The 24,427-nt window shown below is 59.1% G+C and overlaps 4 protein-coding genes and 1 non-coding gene across 5 annotated transcripts; 1 reads left to right on the top strand and 4 right to left on the bottom strand.

Moving 5' to 3' along the window:
* Positions 1-1,671: 1,671 nt before the first annotated feature.
* BESB_059980 (uncharacterized protein) lies at positions 1,672-4,763 on the bottom strand (the record flags this gene model as incomplete). Its single annotated transcript, XM_029364412.1, has 7 exons — positions 1,672-1,876; positions 2,158-2,289; positions 2,393-2,459; positions 2,786-3,061; positions 3,639-3,706; positions 3,995-4,159; positions 4,711-4,763. 7 exons carry the CDS (start codon positions 4,761-4,763, stop codon positions 1,672-1,674), a joined length of 966 nt encoding a protein of 321 aa, XP_029219120.1.
* Positions 4,764-7,026: 2,263 nt separating this feature from the next.
* BESB_059970 (uncharacterized protein) lies at positions 7,027-10,518 on the bottom strand (the record flags this gene model as incomplete). Its single annotated transcript, XM_029364411.1, has 1 exon — positions 7,027-10,518. The coding sequence occupies one exon, from the start codon at positions 10,516-10,518 to the stop codon at positions 7,027-7,029; it is 3,492 nt and encodes a 1,163-aa protein (XP_029219119.1).
* A 168-nt stretch (positions 10,519-10,686) lies between these two features.
* BESB_059960 (uncharacterized protein) lies at positions 10,687-18,893 on the bottom strand (the record flags this gene model as incomplete). Its single annotated transcript, XM_029364410.1, has 2 exons — positions 10,687-15,474; positions 15,834-18,893. The coding sequence occupies 2 exons, from the start codon at positions 18,891-18,893 to the stop codon at positions 10,687-10,689; spliced, it is 7,848 nt and encodes a 2,615-aa protein (XP_029219118.1).
* A 2,356-nt stretch (positions 18,894-21,249) lies between these two features.
* On the top strand, positions 21,250-24,256 carry BESB_059950 (putative zinc binding protein; the record flags this gene model as incomplete). The annotated part of the gene is made up of 5 exons (XM_029364409.1): positions 21,250-21,296; positions 21,844-21,936; positions 22,724-22,773; positions 23,388-23,506; positions 24,176-24,256. The coding sequence occupies 5 exons, from the start codon at positions 21,250-21,252 to the stop codon at positions 24,254-24,256; spliced, it is 390 nt and encodes a 129-aa protein (XP_029219117.1).
* On the bottom strand, positions 24,013-24,085 carry BESB_063870. Its single transcript has one exon. It is a non-coding gene; the product is annotated as a tRNA-Phe (tRNA).
* Positions 24,257-24,427: the final 171 nt, after the last annotated feature.

Genomic DNA, 24,427 nt, shown 5'->3' with positions numbered 1-24,427 from the left:
GACGGCTCAAATGGCACCGTGGGCAGCGTCGGAGACAGGCACTCGCGGCCGTCTTCGAGCAGTCGCCGAGGGGGTCGAGGCAAATCACAGTCTAGCCGCAAGGCTAGGGTGACGCTCTTCCCCGGAAAAGAGATACACCGTCTAGACGCATCGGAAACTTCATTGCCCCTTCGATTCGTCCCTGACCAGCTGGGTGTTTGAGTCCCTCGACACGCGACACCCTCGTGTACAGCGGAGGTATTTCTGCTTAGTTTTGAGAGCAAGACGTCGTCTTTGGCTGGGTTCAAAGCTTCGGAAACAGTCTTCCTCTGTCCTACGTCGAGCGTCGAAGGCGAAACATCCATTATGGTTTCTGGCATGTCCAGAACCTGCGGTGGATGTGGTGTGCTGTCGGCACAGTTGCCGGGCGTCAGACTGTCAGAAGCCGGCTTGGAAGGCGCGCTCGATAAACCGGCAACGAAAGTCTGGCAGACAGAGGAATTATAGCCCTTTACGGTAAACGTTGCCTCGGCGGGATGACCAACCCGCTCCGTTGACGCTGCGGAATGAGCCACTATCGGTTCCTGGGTTTCACTCATGCTCTGCGGGTGCCTGCCGGTGAGACATCCTGTTCGTGGAAGCGTCGCTTCTCTTCCCTCGCTGCGTTCTAGAGGCGCCCACGAGACCCGAGCTCCGAAGTCTCTGTGGTGGCCGCGTCCGCGCCCAACTGCAGAGGATGAGACGCCGGCACGTGGGGACGACGGAGGCTTGAACGACGTCTGGCAGCGAGTTGGCGGGGAAGCGCTCCTGTACCTGTTAGCCGTCCGCCCGCTTGGTGAAGAAGAGAGAGTGTGGAAAAGTGACGGCTGCGCTAAAAGAGAGCGTGACCGATCCAACGAGCTACTGAGAGTCACCAAAGAGAGATGCGGCTGAAGATCAACATGTGGCTGTGACGATGGCTGCATTTCCCCTTCCGTCGTGTGACCACGGACTGTAACTGCCCCGTTCAACGGCTTCGCACGCATATACAACGGACCGCTGCATTTGTCAAAAGAGCTCGCCGAACAGTCACCAGAATCGCGTGGGGAACACTCTTCGTCTCGGTAGAGCACATCCTCTGAAGAAGCTGGTAACAACTGGCTTGAGAGGTCACTTAAAGGAACCCTGATAGATGAGTCTGTTCCTTCGTCTGTTGAAAATCTCGCCGGGCCGTTAGATACAAGGGTCGTCAACGCTTGGTCCTCAGCCATGAATTCCTTGGGAGGCACGGTTACACTTTGCCCCGCAAAGAGTCCGAAGAATCCCGAATCGTGGGCTCTGACCGAGGCACGTCCAGACAGTGAGAGCAGATGTGTTGACTGACCGGAAGACTGCAACGAGCGACGGCAAGCTCTGCCCCCTTGCCAAGCGACGTTCAACTTCAAACTGCTCAGAATGCCCACAACTCTGCGCAAAAAGCTTACTGCGTCAGAAACGCACGATGAGATATGGTTTACCGAATTTGCACCAAGTTTACGCTGCTAGGGGGCGATCGGTCTACGCTGCACCACTCCTGCCAGCCACAGAGTTTTCCACAGCTGTGTTTATTACGCGTTCACCCCCCGTTCGCATTACCGGGATAAACTTCACTCACTGAGCAACGTTGACCGGGACTTTCTGTTCAACGACTCCTAACACCCCCCTCTGTGCAATTCACACCGAAACGCCAAGAAGAGAAGATCGGAAATTCTTCAGAAGGATTTCGACACCCTGCAGATGAGCAAAAGCCCTTGAGACCGCGTACTCATATTCGCCAGAAGGAGGCTTTTTCTTGAGGACCACAACTCCAGCTGAACTGCTCAGGTCGAGCAGGGCGTCGACGTCGGCCGTCTTCGGGGACAGAAGCGAAATAAGGACTCTGTGCAAGGCAACCGCAACGATGGAGCTCATGACAACAACCTGAATGTGGAATTAGCGAACTATACATAACGAGGTGCCGCCTCTGACTCTGAGACAAAGACAAGGCTGCATGTGCGTCCGGCCGCCCCCCTGGAACGGCAGTTGTTTTCAGAGACCCAGCGACGGCAAGCTCTCACAGAAGCGGCATGGACACTCTGCGAGGAACCAGGATTCCGAAGAGCAGCCCAAACGCCTCACCCGTATGCCTCCTAGACTCGAGAAGTAGTGAACTTTGCACACCTGAGAACTGGCCGATGTGAAACGATTACGCAGTTCTCCACGTAAGGTTTCGTTTCGAAGTCTCGCTGGAGCTGCGCGCCGAAGGAGGCCACACGATCGAAGACGTCGGCGCCGGACTCTCCGCCAGAGAACCTGATGTTCGCGACAGTACAGGAGGACCGTATGCCCCACGGTTAATCAGAAAGGCATCCAACAGTCACCAAATTGTGCGCGTGCATTTGGGTTACGCTTTTACCTGTAGTACTTGTTAGCCTCGAAGTTCCTCTGCAAGAATTCCTTCACCAGCTCTGTCCTCGATCGCCCTAAATGCAGGCAGCCACACCAACGCACACATCCAGTGACTCGCGGATTGTCTACTTCAAAGCGAGCTATTTCCCCTGGTGCTGCGCTGCACTGCTACAGTAATTTTGAGTAGATCCAAGAGGAAGGCACGAATAGGAGCTTTTTTCGAGGAGTCTACTCGCCTCTCAAGGTGTCGCTTGCATTATTCACCATCTGCTTTCAACTTTCGAGTAGTTGAGGGAGGCTGGCGTGCATCACACGAATACGGGGCACGCTGTACCACCGGAGTCACGAGGAAAGGCGAGAAAAAAGTTGGTTCATGTTCGCCCAGAGAAAATTTGCTCACCGAAGCCCATCTCTTGATCTCGCAATCTCATATCTTCGGTGATTTCGTATGGCGCTTTCCAAGAATCGACCGCGCTCGCGCATGTTGTATCACAGTCCACAAGGACCCGAGGTGACGATAAGATGAACTCTCCATTCGTTGGCTGGTCACAGACAGCCTCAGTGACGCGCGTCATGCTAGGCCAATGACCTCTACCACTGAAGTGTTTATCCGAGCTCTCGGAACTTTCCTCAGCAGGTACGAATAACTTGCGCCATCCCGCCTGAAGCATTGACCCTGAGTTGATCCACAGCAACACAAGCTCAGACAGAAGCGACCGAAATTGAGTACCTCTTGCGGCGGCGCTTCTATCTGAGATCGTGTGTGAGGCGAAAAACAGTAACAGATGTCTGTGATGTTGTGGAGTTTGAGAGAACCGCTTTCCATCCTCGTCTGCATGACTATGCTCACGTCAAGTTTTTTCCTCGGCAACCCCGACCGCGTCATATGCCGTACGACTACATCTCGGTGAGCTAACGAAGGTGTCTGCACTCACGGATTCGCCGTAAAGAGCTCGCATTTCGAATATAATCGCTATCCTTGCCCGATTCTTCAGCTCGTAGGCCATCTATCAACGAATCCAACGTCTGTCGCGCTCTCGTATACGGAGAGCAGTAGAACCGAACACGCTCCCGTCCAAAAAAACGAAGCAGTTGCTTTCCAATCCACCTAGCCGCAGAGCGTCCTACACGATGCACGAGCAAGACGTGAGAGGATGGCAGGTTTCTTGCCCGTTTCGTCAATTCCACTGTACACGACACTGCCATTTGCGGCGGGAGGGGCGAGTGAAACGTGCGTAATCTTTTCTGCGCACCTTCTGGTGTTAGTTCGATCTCGTGGTCGGGTGTACCGGAGGTTACGTTTCCGCATAGGTGTACCTCACTGAACGCACAAGTACACGAGACAAATGGAGCCTGAAATCTGTAGGACGAAATCGCAAGCTCACACACAACTTCGTCAGCGTCTACACGATGATGACCCACCCGCCATCCATCCAAGCTACCTTCGCTCGGATGCACGAGAGCCCGCACACGTCTTTCAGGTCCAGGGCACCGCGGGTCACTGTGACCCAGTCGCACGGTATCCGCTCGACAGTGTAATTTCAAAAGTACAGGCCTTATTGACTGTACACCGCTATCTTACGGACAGAAATCTTGCTGGGCTGCTTACGTTTCTGTCTCTTGGACAAGAAAGATCTGTTCTGGCGAGTTTCGAATTCTATGGCAAACAATGTGGCCGATGATATGCTTGCCGAAGATTGCCTTCACGACAGGCCCAGCCCACCACTTCCACAGAGGCCTGGCAACTACGGCGAAGACGCTCAAGCCGAGGACCCTAATGCGCATCAAAAAGCAGACGACGGAAGGATCTCAGAACAGTTGCTTGCTGATGCGTGCTAGAGTGCTACGATCAGTGATGCTCTACGGCGTGCGACACAGTGGCGTGCCTCTTTGTCGCTATAGCGCGATATTCTGAAGGAGTGTAGCATGAAACGCGGTCTAACAAAAATTCCTTGATTAGCCTCGGTTCGGGATTCAAAGGCAGAAGGAGCGAACCTGAATGGGTTCCCGCAAGTGTCTACGCGATTCCGCAGGACCTTTCCCTGATTGTCGCGCTCCCAACATGTAGTCATATAGACCCAAACGACAAGGCAAGGTGCTCTTATGGCCGGCATGCCGCATCTCTACGTCCTCTGTTGTGCGCGCGTTCACGGGAGAGGCAATGTTCTTGACCTCTGCAACGTGTAGTGCTGTTCGACCTGCTGCTGGTCTGCGAATCTCCCGGAGTTGGTTGTGTTGCCCCACCAAGAAACAGCTGAATGTGAGAAACTCTCGATGCGCTCTTGAGGTAACCGTGCGCTACTTGTCGGCAACGAAATACCCTACCTCTTGAAAGTGTCTACGTTGATCAAAGGAATTGCACCAGAGCTCGTTGCCATCTTTGAGCATCTTGTATTGCCACACGGACCATATCCACTGTTTGACAACGAATCCGTGAGTGCGGGTATTTCGGTGCTATTTGGAGCACACAAGAGAGCCAGAAATACATGATACTGTCACAGGCTTCGGTAGTATAAAACATTGTTCTTCCCAGCTTGTTTTCGTTCGACCTGCGGGCGGATCAGCATTGGACAGTGCTCAGACAACGACTCAAACACTGAAGAGGAACGTTCTGTGAATGTGCGGCACAACTAAAAGGTGGAAGCCGTATAGTGTTGTGAAAACTGTTGTGCGGTTCTCAGTCTACCGGAAGTAGGGTATCCGCCGCAAGCATTGGTACACAGCGAATTTGTATGAAGCCGTTGCGGTTAGCGACAAAATGAGCCCCGCATGGAAATGGATAGCACACAAGTATAGACACACCCTCGGACTTGAAGAGCAAGCCTATTCGCAACAGTCTAATGTAAAACCACGAACTCTCCTGCACATGCTTGCCTCCTACTACATATTTAGAAATCGATGCTTTTTCCTGCACACGCATGCATTTCGCGTCCCCCACATTGGTGCGCAGATGCGTTGTCTTCGGCGAGCGTGACGATAGTAACATTATCTTTGGCGAGCGTGACGATAGTCACGTTGTCTTCGACGACTGTGATGATGTTCACCATTTGAACCACATGCAAAGAACTGGACTGGAAACTCCGTTGGGAAACCAACGCTATTCTTAGTGTGTCCAGGCAAACATCACAGAACGTCGATCGATGCTGTCAGAAACCAGTACAGGTTGTTTATGCGGCCGAAGGTAGATCGCGAGATAGCATGAATAAAATCAAATGAGTGACGCACCACGAATGCGTCTTACTACACAATTTCATGGCAAAAGCCGCAGCCGCATGAAGAAGTTCTACGAAAATCGACCGCGATTCCCGCCAGTGCTGGTTTAGCGGTTCGTTCGTAAGTCTTTGAACAGGCTGTGCCGCAGGAACACCCTCCGTCTCCCCCCACACCTGTGGCCAACAATATGAAAGCAACCCCATAAACCACCTGCGGCAGCTTAAGCCAAGCTGGCGATTTGCTATTTGATTACATCCTAACACAAATAACTAGCATACTCAAGGAAAACACTACCTATAGAGCCTTTGACACTACCACCGCTCACTGCTAGGAACTTCACATTGTGAACACTCTCAAGACTGCCATTTCGGCGGCGCGCCGCCTCAGGTATCGCATTTCTTGATAGCTTTTCCCGTACGATAATCTGTTTGTGGTGCTTCAGTAGTGCGATATCTGCCGTAGAGGTTTGAGGACCGTCGTAGACACCTCTACGGACAACTACCTTAAGCTGCTGAGGCCCGTTATAGCTGGGTCTACGGGAAACTGCCATAGTGGTGTGAGATCCGCTATACACTACTTTCCGCCGTGCTACTAAAGCTCTTTGCCTGCTGACGGGACCCGAAATCATTCCGAAGCGTCTACAGTTTCATGCGCGGCGCGACTTGACACACGATGGCTTTTTTTCCTAAGAACCAGCCCTGATCCCTTGCAAAGGAAGGGACGCCACAGGGGACTGGGAAAAGTGAAGAATATACTCGCTGTTAGCGCCCCTCAGGTGCTCGATCGATACACGCGCAAGCCATAACGAGCTACCAGAAACTTTTGACTTTATGAAGAAGCCGCACGAGCTTGCCGCAGGACCAGGGGCACCCCAGAAACAGAGCCTCGAAGCTCCCTGTCAATTTCTGTCTCGTACAGTGGCAAAAGAACAGCAGAAGTTGGCAGAAAACGTTGCTGTGAACTCTCCAGCAGCGTTGCTGGCTTATCATGTGTCAGGATTGTCATAAAGTACCTCTTCCTCCTAGCCGTATGCAATCCTCTGAATACTACCCCTTGAACCTGAGAGCGCTTTCCAATGCACAGACACGCCAGTGCACGCCAGACATGTGTAAGTTCCAAACACCGCTTCAGCGTACTGTGCCTACCGTTTATTTAGCCTAACGTGTCAAAGTTCTCGCTACTCCCACTTCACAAAATGGATGCATGACACAACTGCGCCACGTGAATTCACTGTCCCCTTGAACTCCCCTTGCCAAAACATCTTTTTCTGCAATGCAACTCGATGGCAACTCGCCAAAGACCGACAGCCTTACTGCTGTGCATCCCCGTCACTTCGACACGTGTTCCCTTCTTGCACTCGCCCATGGCAGGGCACTTCAGGCAAGTGTATCCGGTTCGCCACCGCCCACTTTCGTGGTGACGAGTCGTTCAGTCTCTCCGTTTCCCTTTGCCCTTCCCTCCCCCGGGTCCAGCCTTCCGCGGCGGATCGCCAGCCATCCCCCCGCCCACGTCGGTGTGGCCGAACGCCCCCCCACATGCGCCAGCGCCAAACTTGCTTCCACTGTTGCCTTTTCCACTGACAGTCTCCTTGGCAGAGGGCGAGGCGGCGCTGCCCACGCCCGAGGGTGTCGCTGGCGCCATCAGACGCAGCTGCGCGAGAACGTCTCCCGCAGCGGCCGCCGCCCCAAGGCCCGCCGCCAGCGCCACCACGCCACCCGCGTCTCCCAACGCACTCGAGGCCCGCGGAGACGCCGAGTAGTCGCCTTCGCAGGATGAGGCACTCACACCGCTGCCGCCGATGACGCCGCGCCCCATGGCAATCAAGCCATCGAGCTGTCGGTGTCGATGGAGGATTTGCTGCTGCTGCAGAAAAGACCCGATGCGGAGGAAGTCGACGGCGAAGAAACGCTTGTGGAGCTCCTCCACAAGAGCGAACAGAGCATCTCGCTGAAATGTGGGAGGCTGCTGAAGTTGATCGCCCTCCGCAACTGTCGACTGCTGCGTGGCTGTGAACTGAAGCGCCTGACTCACAGCAGCCGCGAGGCGCGCAAGCGGAGGGACTATGCTTGGCTGTGGCGCCTGCACGCCCGCCAGCAAAGAAGAAAATCGACGAGGGAGGCCTTCCAAGAGGATCTCCTGGAGAGGATGCAGAAGAAACGTCGGAGGGGACTGCAGCAAGTAGGGCAGTTGCAGAGACTGAGGCGCTCCATTCTGTTCAGTTGCCGCAGAAGCCGCTGCACTCGCCGCAGGGCCGCGGCCTGAGGCCGGCATGGCCGTGGACCCCCCTCCCTCTCCTTTCTCGCCTTTGACACCGCTAGCGGCACCTCCGATCCCCACAGTCGCCGCTAGCGAGTTGACGGAGGTGCTTTCCCACATATTCGTCGCGTAACTTGCGTTTGTGTCAAGCATAGAGAAGAGGTGAGGCTTGAACGCGGCCGCGACCACGGTCGATACGAAGACAGCCAGTGACGCCGGGGCGCAGAGCGGCTCGCCGTCGTCGGCCCCTGGGCCAGAGGCCTCTCCGCATTTCCCGCCGCAACGGTCACCCTGGCAAGTGTCTCGAATTAAGGAAGAAGCCAAACTGTCTCCGCATGCCCCTGCGCTTGGTGGAGCGACGCCCACGACCGGGCATGACGAGCCGGAGGACGGGGGCGGAGATCCTGCAGGCAGGCGAGCCGCCGCCCTGGCTGCAGCCGAAGCAGCTGCAGCAATCGGCGCGGCAGGCACACTGGACAGGGAACTGTTTCCTGTTGTCAAGGCTTTGATACACGGACTGTGCGGCTGCGGAAAGCAGTAGCAGCACGCGCACCACCTATGCGCGGAGAAGGCCGCTCCCTTCGCACCCGCAGTGCCATCCCCTGTTGGGGGCGCAGTCCGCCCGCCGTCGACTAGGTTGCCCTCGTAAGGAGGACGCTGCAGAGGCGCGCCGGAGCCCGACGCGGTGAGGCTGCCGCCATCCGCGACCGCTCCGTCGGCATCGCGGATAGAGGCCTTGCCTTCGGCGCTGGGGCAGCAGGGACAGCAACAGGCGAACGAGCTGCGGCGCAGAAAGGACGTGCCCCACGGAGGCAGACACGAGCTCGCCAGCAAGTGGAAAGTGAAGATGTAAGGCCACCTCCGCAGCCGGATCCGGGGCGGGACAGTCAGCGCAGAGCGCAGCTGGTCGCCGGCGCCCGCGCGTCCTTCTGGCCGTTCTGCGACTGCGACGGAGGGGCGGGCCAGGGCGCTGCCCCCGAGACAAGCGGGAAACGGCCCGCAGTCTGCGGGAGCTGAGGACGGCTTTCGAAAGAATCCCCCGGATGAGTTGGCACTGAACGCCCGCGCCGCAGGAGGGAGCAGGACTTCTGTGAGCAGAGCAAACAGCAGACGTCGATGCCTGCTCTCCACCTCTTCAGAAGACGCGACAGGAGGCGGCGACAGAGGAGACGTATGCAAAAGCGGGAAGAAGAGGCGAGTCCACTGCGCATTCTCGACAGGCGTCGTCTCGCCGCGCGTTCCAAAGAGGAGCGAGCAAACGATATGAAGAAGAACCTCGACAAGCACCGGACAACTGCCATCTGTGCCTTCGTTTTCCTCTGCGACGCCCTCAACCATCTGCTGAGTTTCGAGCGTGCGAATCATCTGCTCCTCCATCGACTGCAACGCCTGATGCTGCTGGAGCCCAACCAGGACGGCCTGCGGCTGCTGACCCCCGCCGCCGCCAAGGGGCCCGCTGGCGCCTGTGGAGCTGGAGCCTGCAGCCCCCACGGGCTGCAGAGGCGGTGGCGCCCAGCTCGCGACGGCGACCGCCTCTGGCGACCTCCCCAGGAGAGACAGCGTCCCGCCGGGCGCAGGAGGAGACACACCCGGGAAGGCGAAGGCAAAAGCAGGAGGAAACGAGTATAGACTCTGGAGGGGACGACGGAGAAGCGCGTCTTGCGTGGAAGCTGAAAACCCGAAGCGAAGGAGCAGCTCCTGCCGGAGAATTCGGGAGAGAGGAACTTTCATTCGGCACTGAAGCAACGCCGTCGCGGCGCGAGCACAACTCTCTTCTATACTCCAGGATAAGGTTTCGCGATCGACGCGGCAGCCTTCGTGGGCTGCCCCCGTCGCGAGGCGCGCCGCCTCTGGGTCTCCGCGTGAGTCATCTTCCTGGTCGTGAAAAACCAGTTCGCCCTCATCAGTGAGCGGGTCTCCGCAACAACTGCAGCGGTTGCGTTCTCGCCCGCTCAAGGCCTTTCCCTCTGGATAACCGCCTAGCCGTAGGTCTGTCTCTGCGTCGGTTTCTTCTTGGAGATCGCGTCTACTGTCTGGCCGCAGGCCTACATCAAACTGGGTCCGCTTTCTCCGCCTCGCCCCTCCGTCTCCTTCCCACAGACATGCGTCGCCTCCACAGCCCCCAGTCACTTTCTCTGCGTCGTTCGGCTGCATACCGCGCGGCCTGCCAGCAGCCTCCCCGCCCGCCGCACCGCCTCCCCCCACCGCCAGATCGAGAGTCTTCGGGAAGCACCATGGGGCGTCTTTACGGCTGACGCGCACGACCCGCAGAAGCCACTGAAGCGTGAGCTCCAAAGCTTCTTCGAGTTCTTCTCGCTCCCTGGCCGCCCGCAGGAGCTTGTCGAGACGAGCAGACTGAGAAGGACCCCGCGACTGAAGAAGTCCCGCCCTGGAATTTACACCACCACGAGACGGGCACGTCGCAGAGGCCCGCCACTCGAGTAAGGCGCGGAAGAGCGCCTCTCGCCGCCGGCTCTCTTGCACAGCAGTCTGAAGCGCGCGCAGGCCACCCTGCGGCACCAGGAAGTTAAAGAAGCGCTGCAGCGCCGCAAAGCCCTGTCTGCCGTTCAACATCGCGAGAAGAATCAAGGGAAAGTTGAAGCACGCCATCAGAGCTCGAAGAAGCGAAGAGAGACCGAGACGCGCTCGGGTCAGAGACGCCATGACGGGCTGCGCACAGCGCGGGCAGCACCCACCAGCCAAGCGACACTCCAGGTCTCTCTCTCCGGCATCCTTCATGTCCCCGCCGGCTCCAAGTGCATCTGCTCTCTAAGGAAACATGCAGAGGGACAGACACGGAGTTTCCTCGATTCCTACTTCTCTGTTTCCTTCTCAAACTGCGGCTTTCGCCTCGAATAAATCGCCAACAGTCTCTGAGATGCTAAGCCAGAACAAACTGGCTGAAGCCCAACTTCGCTGCAGCCGGTGTCTGACTTCAGCGGCCTTCGAAACTGCTTCTACCCGTCGTGGCAGAGACTCGCTCAGCCGCCCCGCCACGTCCCGTCCCCCAGCGACTCGTACCTGCATAGTAGCGAGGCCGTGGACGGCCCCCTCGGGCGCTGCTCGCGCAGACGAGACACGGCATTCCTTTCCGGCTGCGCGCTCACACGAACAACATGAGCAAGCCGAAGGATGGAGGCGACGCGTGGCGACTTGGTCAAGGAGAGACCAAAGGAGAGTGCAGACGGTGTCGAGGAGGAGCATCCTCTCTTCTGCGCCGCATGCGCAACCTGGGCTGCTGGTCCCTACGACTTGGATCAAAGGAAGCAGTCCAGTTGTGACGACTGCTGCTGTGCGCGCCGCGTCCAGCGACCTCAACGCGTTGCAACGCGGCGTATTCAGACTTGAAATCTCCTCGCCTTCGGCAGCGGGCTCGCGCGCCGCTGGCCACTTGGCGCTCCCGTCTCTCTCCTCCGCAAGCCTCTTCGGCGGGGGACTACTGGAACCCTTCGCAGGTGGCGCGTCGGCACCAAGCAAAGCCAGAGACTCCCGTGAATCCGCGCGAGAGAAGAAGCACGCCCGAGTCATGAGCTGGAGGAGAGCTCTCAGGATGCGAAGCTTCCCGCGCCTCCCCTCGCGCTCTGAGCGCGCCTTGCTCTGTCTGCCTGTCGCCGCGCACGACCCCGAGTGCACCAGAGGAGACGAGGGGGCAAGCGCGCGAGAGAACGAAGAAAACGCAAGCGTCGCTGACCGACACACGGCCGCGAGGAGAGCCGGCGAGGCTGGCTGGGGAGCAGGTGACTGCCCTCGACGAGGCTGGGGGACCTGAGACGTGGGGCCATCCGACCGCAACGCCTCCGCCGCCTCGCTGCCAAGGGGTGATGCAGCCTCACAGGCGCCGGGAGGAGAGTGGGAGGCGGCAGACACGAGAGCGGAGAAGAAGTTCTCGCGATGCAGGAGACAGCTGTGGAGGAACTCCACCTGCAAAGTCCAGAGAGACTCGACGTCGGGGACCTGCTCGCGACCCTCGCAAACAAGAGGAGATAGTTTGCTCTCCGCGTCTTTTGTTTCAAAGCCATTCGGCGCGCACCTTCGCTTCTTATCCTCTCGCGGGGCCTTAGCCTCTATCTCCCTCCGGGCTCTGTCGGGCATTCCCGCCTGCGTGGCGAGCAGCCACGCCCGCAGCGCCGCGAAGTGAAGCGACACACGCCGCGCGAGCTCTCTCTCGTCGCTTTGGCCTCCTTCTGCTCCATCTCGCGTCTTTAGGACACGGTAGTGGCCGCTAGCCAACAAAGCAGGAAGCCCGTCCGTGGAGGGCACATCGGCATCGTCTGCCGGCGCGCCTTCGGCATCAGGCGTCGGAGCCTCGCCACCGGGCACCCGTCTCGTACTCAGCCATGGCGCTATCAACGCGACGCGGGCGAGCGCCTCCTTGGAGTTTGATCCAGTCGACGATCGCGCTTTGTGAGACTGGCTTGCTTTGGCTGAAACTGGGCTCAGTCCATCTCGTCTGCTGGCGTCCCCGATCTGCCCAGCCTCTCCCAGGCGCCTCGCGAGCAGGCACAGTGACGCCGATAGGACCGCAGCGAGTTGCTCATCCTCCAGGCCAGCCTCGCTCGGAAGGAAGCGGAAGACAGGAGACGCAGACGCAAGCGTCGAGCCGCCGCGGCGTCTGCCTGTCGCCCCTTCGATCAGATCGGCGCCGCTGGGCAGCTCCCCTCTCAGCAGCAGCCAGAGGGCCCGCTGCAAGTGCAGCTGCAGGTCGCGAAGCAGAGACACGGTCGCGTCACCACAGGTTCCGCGGGGCTCCGTCCCCTCGTCTGCGTCGCGCGCGCGTTTCACGCCCGAGGCGAGTGCCTCGCCGCGACAGCCTGAAGACGCCTCACGCACAGGCGAAGTCCCTGCCTCCTTCGCGGCTTCTGGCGAAGGGCTGACCTCGCCTTTCGCGGGCCTGCGAGCGAGTGGCGCGGCCAGGAGGTTCGCATTGAGGCGAACGAGGACTCGAAGCAACGCGACGCGCAGCTCCCGCCAGAGGAACGCACAGAGCCCGAAGGCATGCAGACCCCGCGCCTCGGCCGCCCGTCTCTCTGGGGACCCGTGGAGACCCGAGAAGGGCCAGCGCCAGGCACGCCTGCAGCTCGCCGCACACTGCGCGAGGTCCTCCGCCAGTTGCGCGAGAGACAGCGCAAGGTCTGCAGCGCCGCACACGCCCACCGCGGCTGATACGAGACCTCCTCCAAGACGTGCCGCATCGTCAGGTCGCTCCTTTTTTGTCGCTTCGTGGCGGCTGCCTGGACACGCCCGCGAGGCAAAACAGTCGCTACTGAACGCGAGACAGACTGCCGCCCCGACAGCCGGCAGTAGCCGCCAGCCATCCAGTTCGCAGCCCGCAAAGCGACGCCCAAGGTGCTCAGCGACAACACGCTCTCCGCCTCTGTGAGGCGCGGCCTCGCGCAGCAGGCGGGGGAGTTCCACTGTCGGCGCGCGGCTGGCTGTTCCCCCCCCCAACCCACGGGGCCCCTCCTTCGCGTCCCCATCGCCCGCGGCCGGGCTCCACGTGCTCCCGCAGCGAGTTTCTGCGCGGCGTTTGCGATAGCTCTCCAGCACTCTCAGCGCCGCGGCGTGCACCCCCGCGCATGTCTCTGGCGCCTGCAAGTCGCCCAGGCATGCAGCTCGACGCGCGGCGCAGCAAGCCCACAGGGACGCCTCCGCAGCGGCCATCTCCTCCGCCGTCTCGCTCTCGACGCCTTCGCCTCCGTCGCCAGGTCGCGCCGACGGAAGCCAGGAGGCTGAGGACGATGCACGCGAACGGCTGCCGGGCCTCGCGCGTGCCGTGGCCTCGAGAACGCCCTCGCAGACTGCTTCAGCGGCCCAGGGAGAAGACGCGCGAGCGTCGGTCGAGGTCTGAGAAGCGAGATCAAGTGATGGCGGACTGGTGACACGATCGAGGAGCTGGTTCAAGCCTGGCAAGAGAGAGTCGCCGAAGAGGAGCACGAGCTGCTGCAGAAGACATGCGCATGCATCCCGCCGTTCGAGCCGCAGCTCCCACGAGTCCTGAACCGCGTCCGCGTGTTCCTGCGAAACTGAGAGAGCTCGCCTCTCTTCGCCACTTCCCCCGCCACTCGCGTCCTCCGCGCCCGCTTCACTGCGACCCACACCTGCCACAGGGCGCCACAGCGTCGCCGCATACACGATCGCGTCAAGAAGCTCCATCAACAGACCATGGTGCTCCAAAGAGTACCGAAGGGCGTCGAGGATCTTTTTTTCGTAGAGCTCGCTTCTCCATTTCTCCCGCCCCGCAATTTCACCGTTCTGTTTGTCGTGGCATCCACCGTCTCGCGACCCTCCTCGCTTCCCACAATGCTGCTGACCCTCTCGGCAGTCGTCGGGAAGGCCGGAGGTCTTTTCAGCGCCGTTGGCAGACGGAGACGCAGCGCGGAGCGCAAGAAAGGGGGAGAAAATGACAGAAAGAGACTGCACAGCGGCAAGAGTATCATCATCACTTAGGCACCTCGAGTGCAGCACGCGAGCAAGGAGTCTCACAACGACGAGGGAAGAAGCGAACGAGCTCGCCGAAAGGGCAGACCTTTCGTCAGCGTCTATCCCGGCCGCCGACCCTGCCTTCTCGACTGGCTCTCTAGCCTTCCAGTCAGGCTCCACCTTCGCCTTCGCGTCTCTCTCTGTCTCGTCTCTGCATGTCGCCTGCCTCCGCCGAGAGACCCGCGCCCCCACGCCAGCCGCACCGCTCTCGCCGACACTGTCCCCTGCCGCGTGGGACCCGCTGGGTCTCCTCGCTCCCGCCTCTTCGGCTCGAGGGGCCTCTTCCGGAGTGCAGAGACAGCCCACTAGGGGCAATCCCAGGCGTTTCGCCAGCGCAGAAGTCTCCACGCACGGCTCTGGCTGTACCCAGCTTTTGGCCTCGTGCGTCCCGCCCTCGCCTTCGCGCTTGGCTCTCTTCTCGCGCTTCCTGCGCGGCGAGGGCGGCAGCGCCGTCGCACCAGCGCGCGCGCAGCTCCAGGGCTCGTCGCCCTGCTCTCCCCGTCCGGCTCCACTCGCGCAGCAGGGGAGGAGATGCGACATCAGAAGAGACGGCACAAGCTGCTTGCTCAGCGGAAGAGTCCAGTGTAGTAGCAGGTGGAGCACGCGCTTTGGAAACGCCGCCAGCTGCGGCGCTGAGGGCGACGCAAGAGGAGGAAGCAGCGCGAGAGCGACGCGAGCCAAACTGTCATTGACGCGCAGCTGGAACCACGAGAGGAGCTGCGGCAGACTCTGCGGGGCCGCCCTCGCCGCAGCGTCCACCGCCGCGAACAAACCGCCGACTGGCATGTCGGAGGCGCACCAGACGGACAGGAGAGGATAAGACGCCGCCAAGGAGGCGGCACCCGGCGCGGCCTCCCCTGCAGCTGAGACAAACGGAGACACCGAGGAGGCGAAAGATGGAGACGCCTGCATGTGGCGCGGAGGCAAGCATGGAGAGAGCAGAAATAAGGAGGTGGGCAGAGAGAAAAGCAGGGCAACAATCTCGCTTGAGAGAGCGTGCAGCTTTGTCTCAGTCCCGAGGAAGGCAGAGGAAGAAAGAGGCTCAAAGGAAGAAGCAGACGAAGGGGGGACTTCAGACCGAGGAGACGAAGTCGACGCGCAGCTCTCCTCCTCAATGGACGACGCTGCGTCCGGGAGAGCCTGCACACCACATCACACACCGCACCGCGGGGCCAAGTAAGCAGACCAAAACGACGAGCGTGTTTCTAGGTCGCCTTGCTCTGCCCCTATGCTGCGGAAACATTATCAACCGTCTCTTGAACGTGCTCATACACTACGACACGCGATCATTCGTTTCTCTCCTTTTGCCTCTCAGCTTCCCCTGCGGGGCCTGCCCTTACCCTCTGCTTTCCTGAATTGTGCCCGCTTCCCCTTCGGCTTTCCAGCGCCTTTGCGCGAGTTCCTTTAACGTAGAAAGGGTCCTACTAGACTAGGCGTATTCCACATCAGTTACGTTTTACGTGCAACACATGGATTCCCGTTCGCCGCAGCACCCTTACCTCCAAAACAAACAGGAGTGACTCCACGAAGCGGCGCACAACCTCTCCCCCGCCGACGCCGAACGCGGCCGCCACGCCCGCGAGAGGCCCTTCTTCGAAGGCGCACGTTATGAGTGCGCCCTCGTCATGGGTCAACTTCGCGTCGTCCTCTGGCAGCGTGCCTCCACTCGCCTCTTCTCTCTTCGGCTGTGTCTGCTCGAGGTTCGCCGGTCGGCCTTTCTTCCTGCCGTGCGAGGCGGAGGCGGCAGCGCCTCTGGAAGGTGAATCGCCCTGCGTCTCGTCTTTTTCGCGCTTCGTGCGGGGACTTGGAGACGCGGACCCAGAGTCTGATCGCGGCCTGATTTCCTTGACTTCTGCCACCTTCTTTACTCTCTCTTCGTTTGCGTTTCCAGCCGCCCTCTGCCTGCGCTGCCGTCGTTCCGCTTCTTCGCCGAGACGCGCAGACCAGAAGCGAAGGAGGCGCCGCGCAGCCTCCAGGGCGGCGACCAGCAGCTCGTCGCAGAAGCGCCGCACCGCGGGCTGGAGGCGCACACGGGCCTCCGTCCGCAGGCCTGGCAGCGAGCATGTCTGCGACGGCAGCACCATCGACGGCACCTCAACATTCGCGGGCGCTCGTTTCTCCCGCGAGTGCCTTACCGGCATCGCGCGCCTCCTACGACCTTCCTCCTTCTCCGCGGTGGAAAGGGATGCAGAGGCGGGAGCATCGAGCTCGCGCGCGGGGCTGCGAGAGCAGCGAGAAGGCTCTAGGGCGCTGCAAGACACATGGCGCGGCTCCGTGGCGGGTGTGGACGCGAGGTGCGCTGAGGCGTGCTCAGGGGCGCGACCGGTTGGGGAGTCGCTTCTCAAGAGAGACAGCGCAAGCGAAACCGCCTCCTGAAGGAGAAGAAGCAACAGTGGAGACTCCCTCAGGAACGAGGCTTGAAATAAAGAGCGGTGCGCCGAGCTGCTGAGGTGGTCGCGACCAGCGGAGGACGGAGACCCTTCCGCAAGCCCAACTAGCGCCCGAACGAGACCGACGCACACCCGCGCAAACACCAGCCACGGTGCGACCCCCGCCACGCACGTCCCTTTCCCGCGGCTCGCAGCGCCCCGAGGACACTCGGAAGAGCTTGGGCAGGGGCGGCCCACCGACGCCGGAAATGGCTCGGATTCACTGGATGAGAAGCAGAAAAGACGAACCAGAGACACAGCCCGCTGGAGGCCGGTCTTCTGCTGAAGCAAAGGAACAGATGTTCCGCCTTCCAGCTGCTGCTGCGCGACAGTGTGCACCACGAGAGATGCCGCTGCCTCGCTCAGCGTCTCACTAATCTCTGCACGCCACAGGGCACAGCCCGTGTGCGGCGGGGCTGCCGTCCCCCCCTGGCGCTCGCCCACGCCTGTCCCGTTGCCGCGAGCCTCGTGACCCCTGTGGAAGGTTTCTTTGTCTGGCAGACGCGCAGCCTCCCCCTCTCGGCGCAGCGGCGGCGCCGGGTCGTCACTCGCGTCGCGCGAGAGAGACAGCGAGGTGAAGAGGCAGCAGCAGTGGAGAAGCGACGACAGCTCGCGATGCAGCAGCTGCGGCGCCGCGAGCGGCGGAGGAGACAGACGCAGGGAGACGAACGGGGAGACGCGGAAGGCGGACTCGCCCGCATGGCTCCAGGGGCTCGGCGGGGCGTGCGCGTCCTCCGGGCACAGAAGAAAAGGCATTTCGCCGCCATAGCACAGCGAAGGCGCGATCTGAAGGAAGTCGTCGTCACCGCGCCCGTGGACGCCCTTCGCGCTCTCCGCGCCAGACGAAGGCGATGAGGGCGCACAGGCTGACCTGCCTGGTGTCGGCCGGCTGAGTTGCGGAGGCGAGAGAGGAAGCTGAAGGAAGGGCAAACCGGCGTCGGCGAGAAGCAGCAGAAGACGCGCCGCAAAGAACGCGCGACACAAAAGCCGTCTCTCGAGCTCGGTTTCGTCAGGCACCTCTAGAAAGGCCCCAGTCTGCTCGCTGACGTCGTCCGCCCCGGCGAGCGAGAGCGAAGACGTGGAAAACAGCGCGATGCGGCGCCGCAGAGAGGAGACGAGCAGGAGTTTGCTAGCCCGCGACTTCTCCGCACTTTCGCTGCGAAGAGGAAAGAGACCCGAGGAGGCGACGACGGCCGCTTGCTCGAGAGCGCGCAGACACAGCGACCATGCGACCGGATGACGCGCAAAGAGAGACAGTCGCATTCTCGCCGCTGCGTGAGCCTGGCGTCGGCAAGACGCGCGCGACTCACGGAAGATCCCGCGAGGAAGAAGGGCAACCGCTTCGTCGTTTGATGAAGCCTGATCGGATGCCTCCGCAGCAGAGTCAGCCAAGACAGTTCGATACGGCGTGCCATGCATGCAAGTCCCATCACCGCCGTCGTCTGAGTCCGTCGCGTCACTGGAGTCGTCGCTGAGCTCCGCGGCCTCGGCAGCGAGGCATTCCAACCCGACGAAGAGCTCGGTCTCGCTTCGGCTGCCTCGGCGCGGCTGTTCGCCTGTAGGCCCTCGCGCCGTGTCTACGAGAGAGTCGTAGCAAACGTGACTCCCGTCAGGAGAGCTGGCGCCACATCCCTTGCCGTCTGACGCCGCCATTTCACCGTCGTGGACGCAGTTTTGTCGCTGTCTCTTCTTGTCGCGCTCTTGTCTCTCTTCACCTCCTTCGTGGGCAGAGGCTTCCCCAGGCACGCCCCCTCCAGGGCGAGTGGCGGCGCCTGCGCCCGCGCAGAAATTCTCCGCGCGCAGTTGTCTCTTCTCCAGGCGTCTGCCGCGCGCCGAAACAGATGCGCGTCTTTTGAAGAGCGGGAGGAAAACTCGATCAATGAGTTTATCCAAGTCTGCGGTCAGCGCGCAAGCCGCGGGCGGGGAAGACGAGACAGCCTTTGCCGCAGTCTGGGCTGCCGCCAGCGCCAGCTGGATCGCGGAGCCCCTCCCCCTCCCTGCCTCTTGCGGCGTTTCGAGTACTCTCTGCGCGGGAGTCACAATCGAACCGCGCGCCTGGGCGATCTCAAGCGGAAAAGGGTCAACCGCTCCGCGGGGCTCTAGAGCCCGAGGGCCTCTGCTCAGCGGCATCTTGTCTCTACGCGGTCTGCGGGTGCCTTCCTTTGAGAAGTGGACACTGAGCGACTTTCGAGTTCCGAGTGCCTCTCACCGCGCCGTCGCGTCAGGCGGACGCCATCGATTCGAGACGCCCAGAAAAACAGCAAGGCAGACACGCCAAACAAGACGTGAAGAGGAGATGAGAGCACCCAACACAAACACACAAACTCCCAGAGACGGCCGGCGGATCAAACAGAAGCGAAAGAGAAGTTGGATTACAAGAAATGGAGGCTGAGTATCGACAGACAATAAGAGACGCTCACGGAGACAAGACGAATATCGAACAGGGATCACAAGATGAAGAGCTGCGAGTGACGGAGAGAGGCGAGTGAGATGCAGACACCGTGTGCATCCGCTGCCTCAATTGCCTCGTACAGCCTCGCTTTCTTTGACCAGAGGAGGACACATTCCTTCCTTACGGTAAAGCACATCACACCCGCAGAGTTTGACAGACGCGCGCGCAGAAAAAGGGAGAACAAGGGACGTCCCGGCGACGAATGAAGACGGAAAAAATCAGGTTTCAAGGCAGAGCGTCCGCGATGGAAACGGGACGCAAAAAAAGCGTGTGAAAGGGGTGTGAGCATGAACAGGACGGCAAAAGTCCGAGGAGAGAGAGGGGGACTACAAAGACGGCGAGCACGCACAGGAGACAACGGAGGCCAGAAACCAGCACACACAACTACACCCTAACGTGGAAAAACGAAACATGTGTGTTAGTAACCATGTCTTGGTTTGAAGATCTTCGCACCGCCTCCTGAAGGCGAGAGACTAGAATTGCTTTGCATGCGTTCATCTCGACAGTTTGTCTGCCGCTGCCGCCACAGTGACGGCAAAGCCACAAAACTCTTTCCCTCTCTCTCCCAGCTCGTTTTCAGTGTCTATCTGCCATGAATACGTGCAGACAAGCTCATCTCGTGTTTGTCTCCGTTTAGCTGGGTCGCCACGGGTTCCGAGACCTGCTTCTGTACAAAATTCGACTTCTCAATCGAAAAGGAGTGCTAGCAGGTCAGGGCGCCACAACCTTTCGCGGCGAGACCCGATGAGGGGGAGCAGGACGAGCCAAACAGTCGTCCTTCTTGCGATCGGTTAGGTGAATTGCACACGCAAGTTCTTCGCTACCATGAGTCTCTGGAAGCGCCAGCTGTGTGGAAATCAGCCAGTCACCCTCGGCTCGGGGAATTCGTTATTCAGCGAGCAGCGAGGCTCGGCGCACTGAGGCAGCTCCGCGAGTCGGGAGAGACTTACATCACCCCTGACCGCGCGTCGAGCCGGCCGAAGGGAAGCGGACACTAAGAGCTGCCTTTTCCTGGTTTGTTTGTGTCTTTTTGCCACGTTTTCCGTTTCCTTCCAGAGCTGAGCATCGCAAACTTCTGCGACGTCTCCTGCCTCTCTGTCATTCGCAATAGAGGGTGTCGGACGCGCGTCTCGCGAGACAAAGGAGGCTGGGTTCCTGGCGGTGCGCTGGTTTCTAGCGAGCGACCGAGCGAGAGAGGGCCTGCGACACATCCAGGGAACTTAGCCCACCGCTGACAGCTCGCGAAAGGCGCGCTCTTGGAATTGGAAATGCTCGTGCTTTCCCTGCTTTTTTCGCTTCCGTTTCTGCTTTTGGAGAGCCCACTCTGCTGAACCCTGCAGGACTCGTTTGGCGCCACCTGCCTTCGTAAGTGGCTGTCCGGGGAGGGATATTTGTACCCTTTAGAGTGCTCTCCCCCAAGGCTTCCACGGTGCGCTTTGTGCGTCAGCTGCTTCACTTCTCTGCTGTAATGGAGCTATCTTATTTTCTTGTCGCTTCGCTTTTCCATCTTCGTCGCCTCTGAGTCCTCGGGTGACTCACGCCCCCCTCCGCCCCTTCCGACCCGTTGCCCAGTTTCCACTCCCCGCGCGGAAACAGCGGCTGGTGCTCTGCGAGAGCGCCAGCGAACACGGAAGCTCCGAAATACCCGCACCCATTCTGCCGTGATGTCTGCGATTAGTGCGAGCTCTGCATGCGCTTCGTGAGCCAGCCTGGGTTGATTTCGCCGACTTCTTCTGGGGCTGCTCGTGACTGAATCCTTCTCTTCAGACCTAGGCGTATCTCTTGTATTCCTTGTGAGACCTCGAGACATTTTTACCCCCGCTAAGCCGACGCGCCACCCTGTAGGATACATGGGCGGCGACTCGGTCTCTCGTTGTAGTGTAAAGAAAAGAAGAAAGAGAAGAGAGGAAGGAGAAGGGGCGAGCGAAGGTACGCCTACGACGTGTATGCATAGAAAGAGGAAGGCGGACAGAGGATAAGCCCGAAGAAGGAGAGCAAAGCAACGCCGAAGTGGCATGATTCAATCAAGAGAGAATGGGGAGAGACTTTCGCTTGTACCTTGCAGGGCGCAAGGTCTACCTGTAAGTCGAGTTTATCTCCTTGCTGCTGAACTACTATAGACCTGCTTCTTCACGTGTTCACTCCTGCCAGGCCTCTTCCCTGCGGGGTTTTAACACGCGTGCAGCTGCGCGACCCTGAAAACGGCAGGGGAGGCCCGTGGAAGTCTCCCGCGTCTGGGCGCTGCGTCGTCCGCAGTCTCTGCGTTTCTCGCGCGTCGAGGCGCTATTGACCGCCTGTCCTTTGCCAGCGCGCGGAGTTCTGCCACTCAAGGCTTGCTGCTGACACGTGGAGTCGTAGGGGCAGAGGCCCAGGCGGGAGGCGCCTCGAAGGTCTCCGCTGGCGCGTAGTTCCCGCTCCGCACCTATCATATTACACAGCTGTATCATATGCATTTTCATATGTCCTCCGCGCGTATAACTTTGCTCGCATGTATTATACGTATTTTAATATGTGTGTGCTGTGGGAATTCAGTTTGGATCAGAGGGACGGGCGTGTGAAACTGCTTGGATGCATGCACATGCAGTTAGGACTACGAAGCGGGAAATGCGCCGTGTGCTGCTTTCTCAGCTGCAGTCAATGCAACACGCACCTGACGGTCCACAGCGAGCTTATCAGCAAGTCGTTTCGAGGCCGCACGGGCGCCGCTTGGCTGTTTGGCAAGTTCGTCTCCATTCGTTGTTAGGCGCCACGTCAGGCTTCTTGCTCTCCGCTTCGCTTCTGCCTCTGCGTGCCTCGTCTCAGTGTGCCTGGTTACCGTCGCTGCATGCTCTGGATGCGTCGCGCTGTCTTCCTGCTGAGCCCTTTCTTGCGTCGGTAGATTTGTTCCTGCCCGCAGCGACTGAACTCCGCTTTCGAGTCTTCTCTCCCGGTCCCTTTCTCCCCTCGTCTGTTGATGTTTCTCTGTCTCTGCGCCTGAGGGCTGCCCTCAGCGCCGGTGGCTGCTGGTGTTACCCATTCTCAGCGCTTGGCTCTCCTGTCGCCTTTTTTCGCGTTCCTCCTCACCATGTTCGCCTCACCGTCGCACGCGCCTCTCGTGGCTTGCCGAGACCGGTTTCTCCTCGATGTTCTTCTCCCCTCTGGGCGCCACCTCGTCCTTCGCTGTGAAGACTGTCCGGTAGCCGCGGGCGCGTGCTGAGCGCGAGACGAGATGTGAAACTTAGAGACTCGACGCGCACATCTTCTGGTTGTCTCCCTCCTGTGCAGGTCTCCACTCGTGACCCTGTTGCGAGGGTTTAGGGTTTCGTGTGACTAAACGGCATCGCGTAGGGCTCACCTAGCTGCCGGTGCACCTCCCTCTCGGCGCTCGCGTTCGTTCGGCCTCCTCGCTGTTGCGAGTGCATTTAGCTGGGTTTGTTGGCGACGGAGAGGTGGCGCCTCTGATGCGCGTGACCCTGCGCTGGGAGCTGAATCAATTCGTTTTGCCTCTCCCCTCTTGTTTTGCCGGCAGAGTCGTGAACGTCTCCGAAGGCGCGCTGGAAGACCGCAATATGACAACCGGTGAGGGAAGGAGATGGCGAGGGCAGTGAGGCACTCGCAAACTTCTCTAATCCGCTGGCGATGACACGGAGGGGCTCGAACTTGCGAATGACTCCTCCGCTTCATCTGTGCCACAGCAGTTGTTCAAAAGAATAGTTCATTAAATTTTTGTTTATTATATAAGGAAAGACATTTCAAAAGATGTAAAAAAATTACCCCGGTCGCCGTTCTTAGAATATAGATGGATCCGTCCCTATATATATGTGCATACATATGTCCACCTTTAGCCCTAATATATATGTGCCAGTGACCCAGTATGAGTGCACACATCAACAAAAAGAAGCACACGCGCATGAATGACGATGCTGCTTACAAGCGCCCTCATATTTCAAATAAGGCCTGTGCGAACGCTCGTTGGTGCATTTATGAGTAAGCCTGTTGGCGCAGGCGTGTGCTCAACGCTCAACAGGCCTCCGTGTGAATGTAGAGATACGTGCATTTAGCCATATGCAACCAAATGGTGAGTTATATATATATATATATATATATACGAACCCATCACTATATCACAAATATATTCATGCGTGATGGCTGAGACATTTTTGCGTGGTGCGTTTTTGCCATTCGTTGAACAGGCAAGCACACAATTGCAGATGTGTATTGCAACGACTGCGGCACTAATGTCGGGTGGCGGTACGAGTGCGCCTCGGATGCGACGCAGAAGTACAAAGAGGGAAAATTCATCCTCGAAAAAGTGAGCGTGGTCACTTCCCGCTGCTTTAGGCGAGATGCATTCCGCAGCAGACGGTATTCGCAGGATCGTAGCCTTGAGTGTTCATGAACGAACCTTTTAAATGATAGGAATAGCGGAGGAATCAAAGCGAGAAGATCCACGTGTATGTGTGCCATCTGCATATGCGTACAAATGTATAAACATATATATATATATATATATGTATATAACTGAACTTACATGAAGTCACCACTGTACTTATATATAGCTATATCTATGTATCAGTATCTGTCTCTCTATTTATATTGATACTTTCCGTTGTCGTTTGCCCGGGGCGGGTGTCGCGGTGCCCACGCCTGTTTTTACACGCGGATCGCTGACTCGTAGCATGAGTGACTCTTTGAGTCGCTAGGAGATGAGGACCGCTGCTGTCCGTTCCTCCCTCGATATTACGAGACTTGCAGACTTGCGGAGTTTTTGATGGCTGGATTCGCGTTGCGTTTTGCAAAAGTTCGCGAAGCAGCGAGTGCCGTGACCCGGGATTGAACCGGAGACCTTCAGATCTTCAGTCTGACGCTCTCCCAACTGAGCTATCCAGGGGCATCACAAGGCCTGAAGGCCCAACAGAGCTGACGAGGCACCGCGACAGCCTAAATGCGAGGTTGTGTTTGTGGTCTTTCGGCACTGCAGGCACTTTTGAAGAGCTTGGAAGAAGACGAGAATGGCCAGCAGCGCTCGTCGTACATGTCTTCTGATTTAGACTACGAGTAAGAATGACGCAGGGAGATGCAGAGTTCTTCTGTAAACGGAGGGAGGGACGAGGAAGGCGCGCTCGCGGCAGAAACCAAGGACGCCCATGTCTCTTGGCACCTCCCGCACGAAAAGACCTCTGCGACTGAGGTGAATTACATGTGGATTCCTTCGCTGCACACGCACATATTT

Source organism: Besnoitia besnoiti, chromosome V (genome assembly GCF_002563875.1).
Source record: "Besnoitia besnoiti strain Bb-Ger1 chromosome V, whole genome shotgun sequence".
Classification (NCBI taxonomy): domain Eukaryota; phylum Apicomplexa; class Conoidasida; order Eucoccidiorida; family Sarcocystidae; genus Besnoitia; species Besnoitia besnoiti.
Note: the sequence above shows the minus strand (reverse complement) of the source record. Positions and strands in the feature narration are given on the sequence as shown.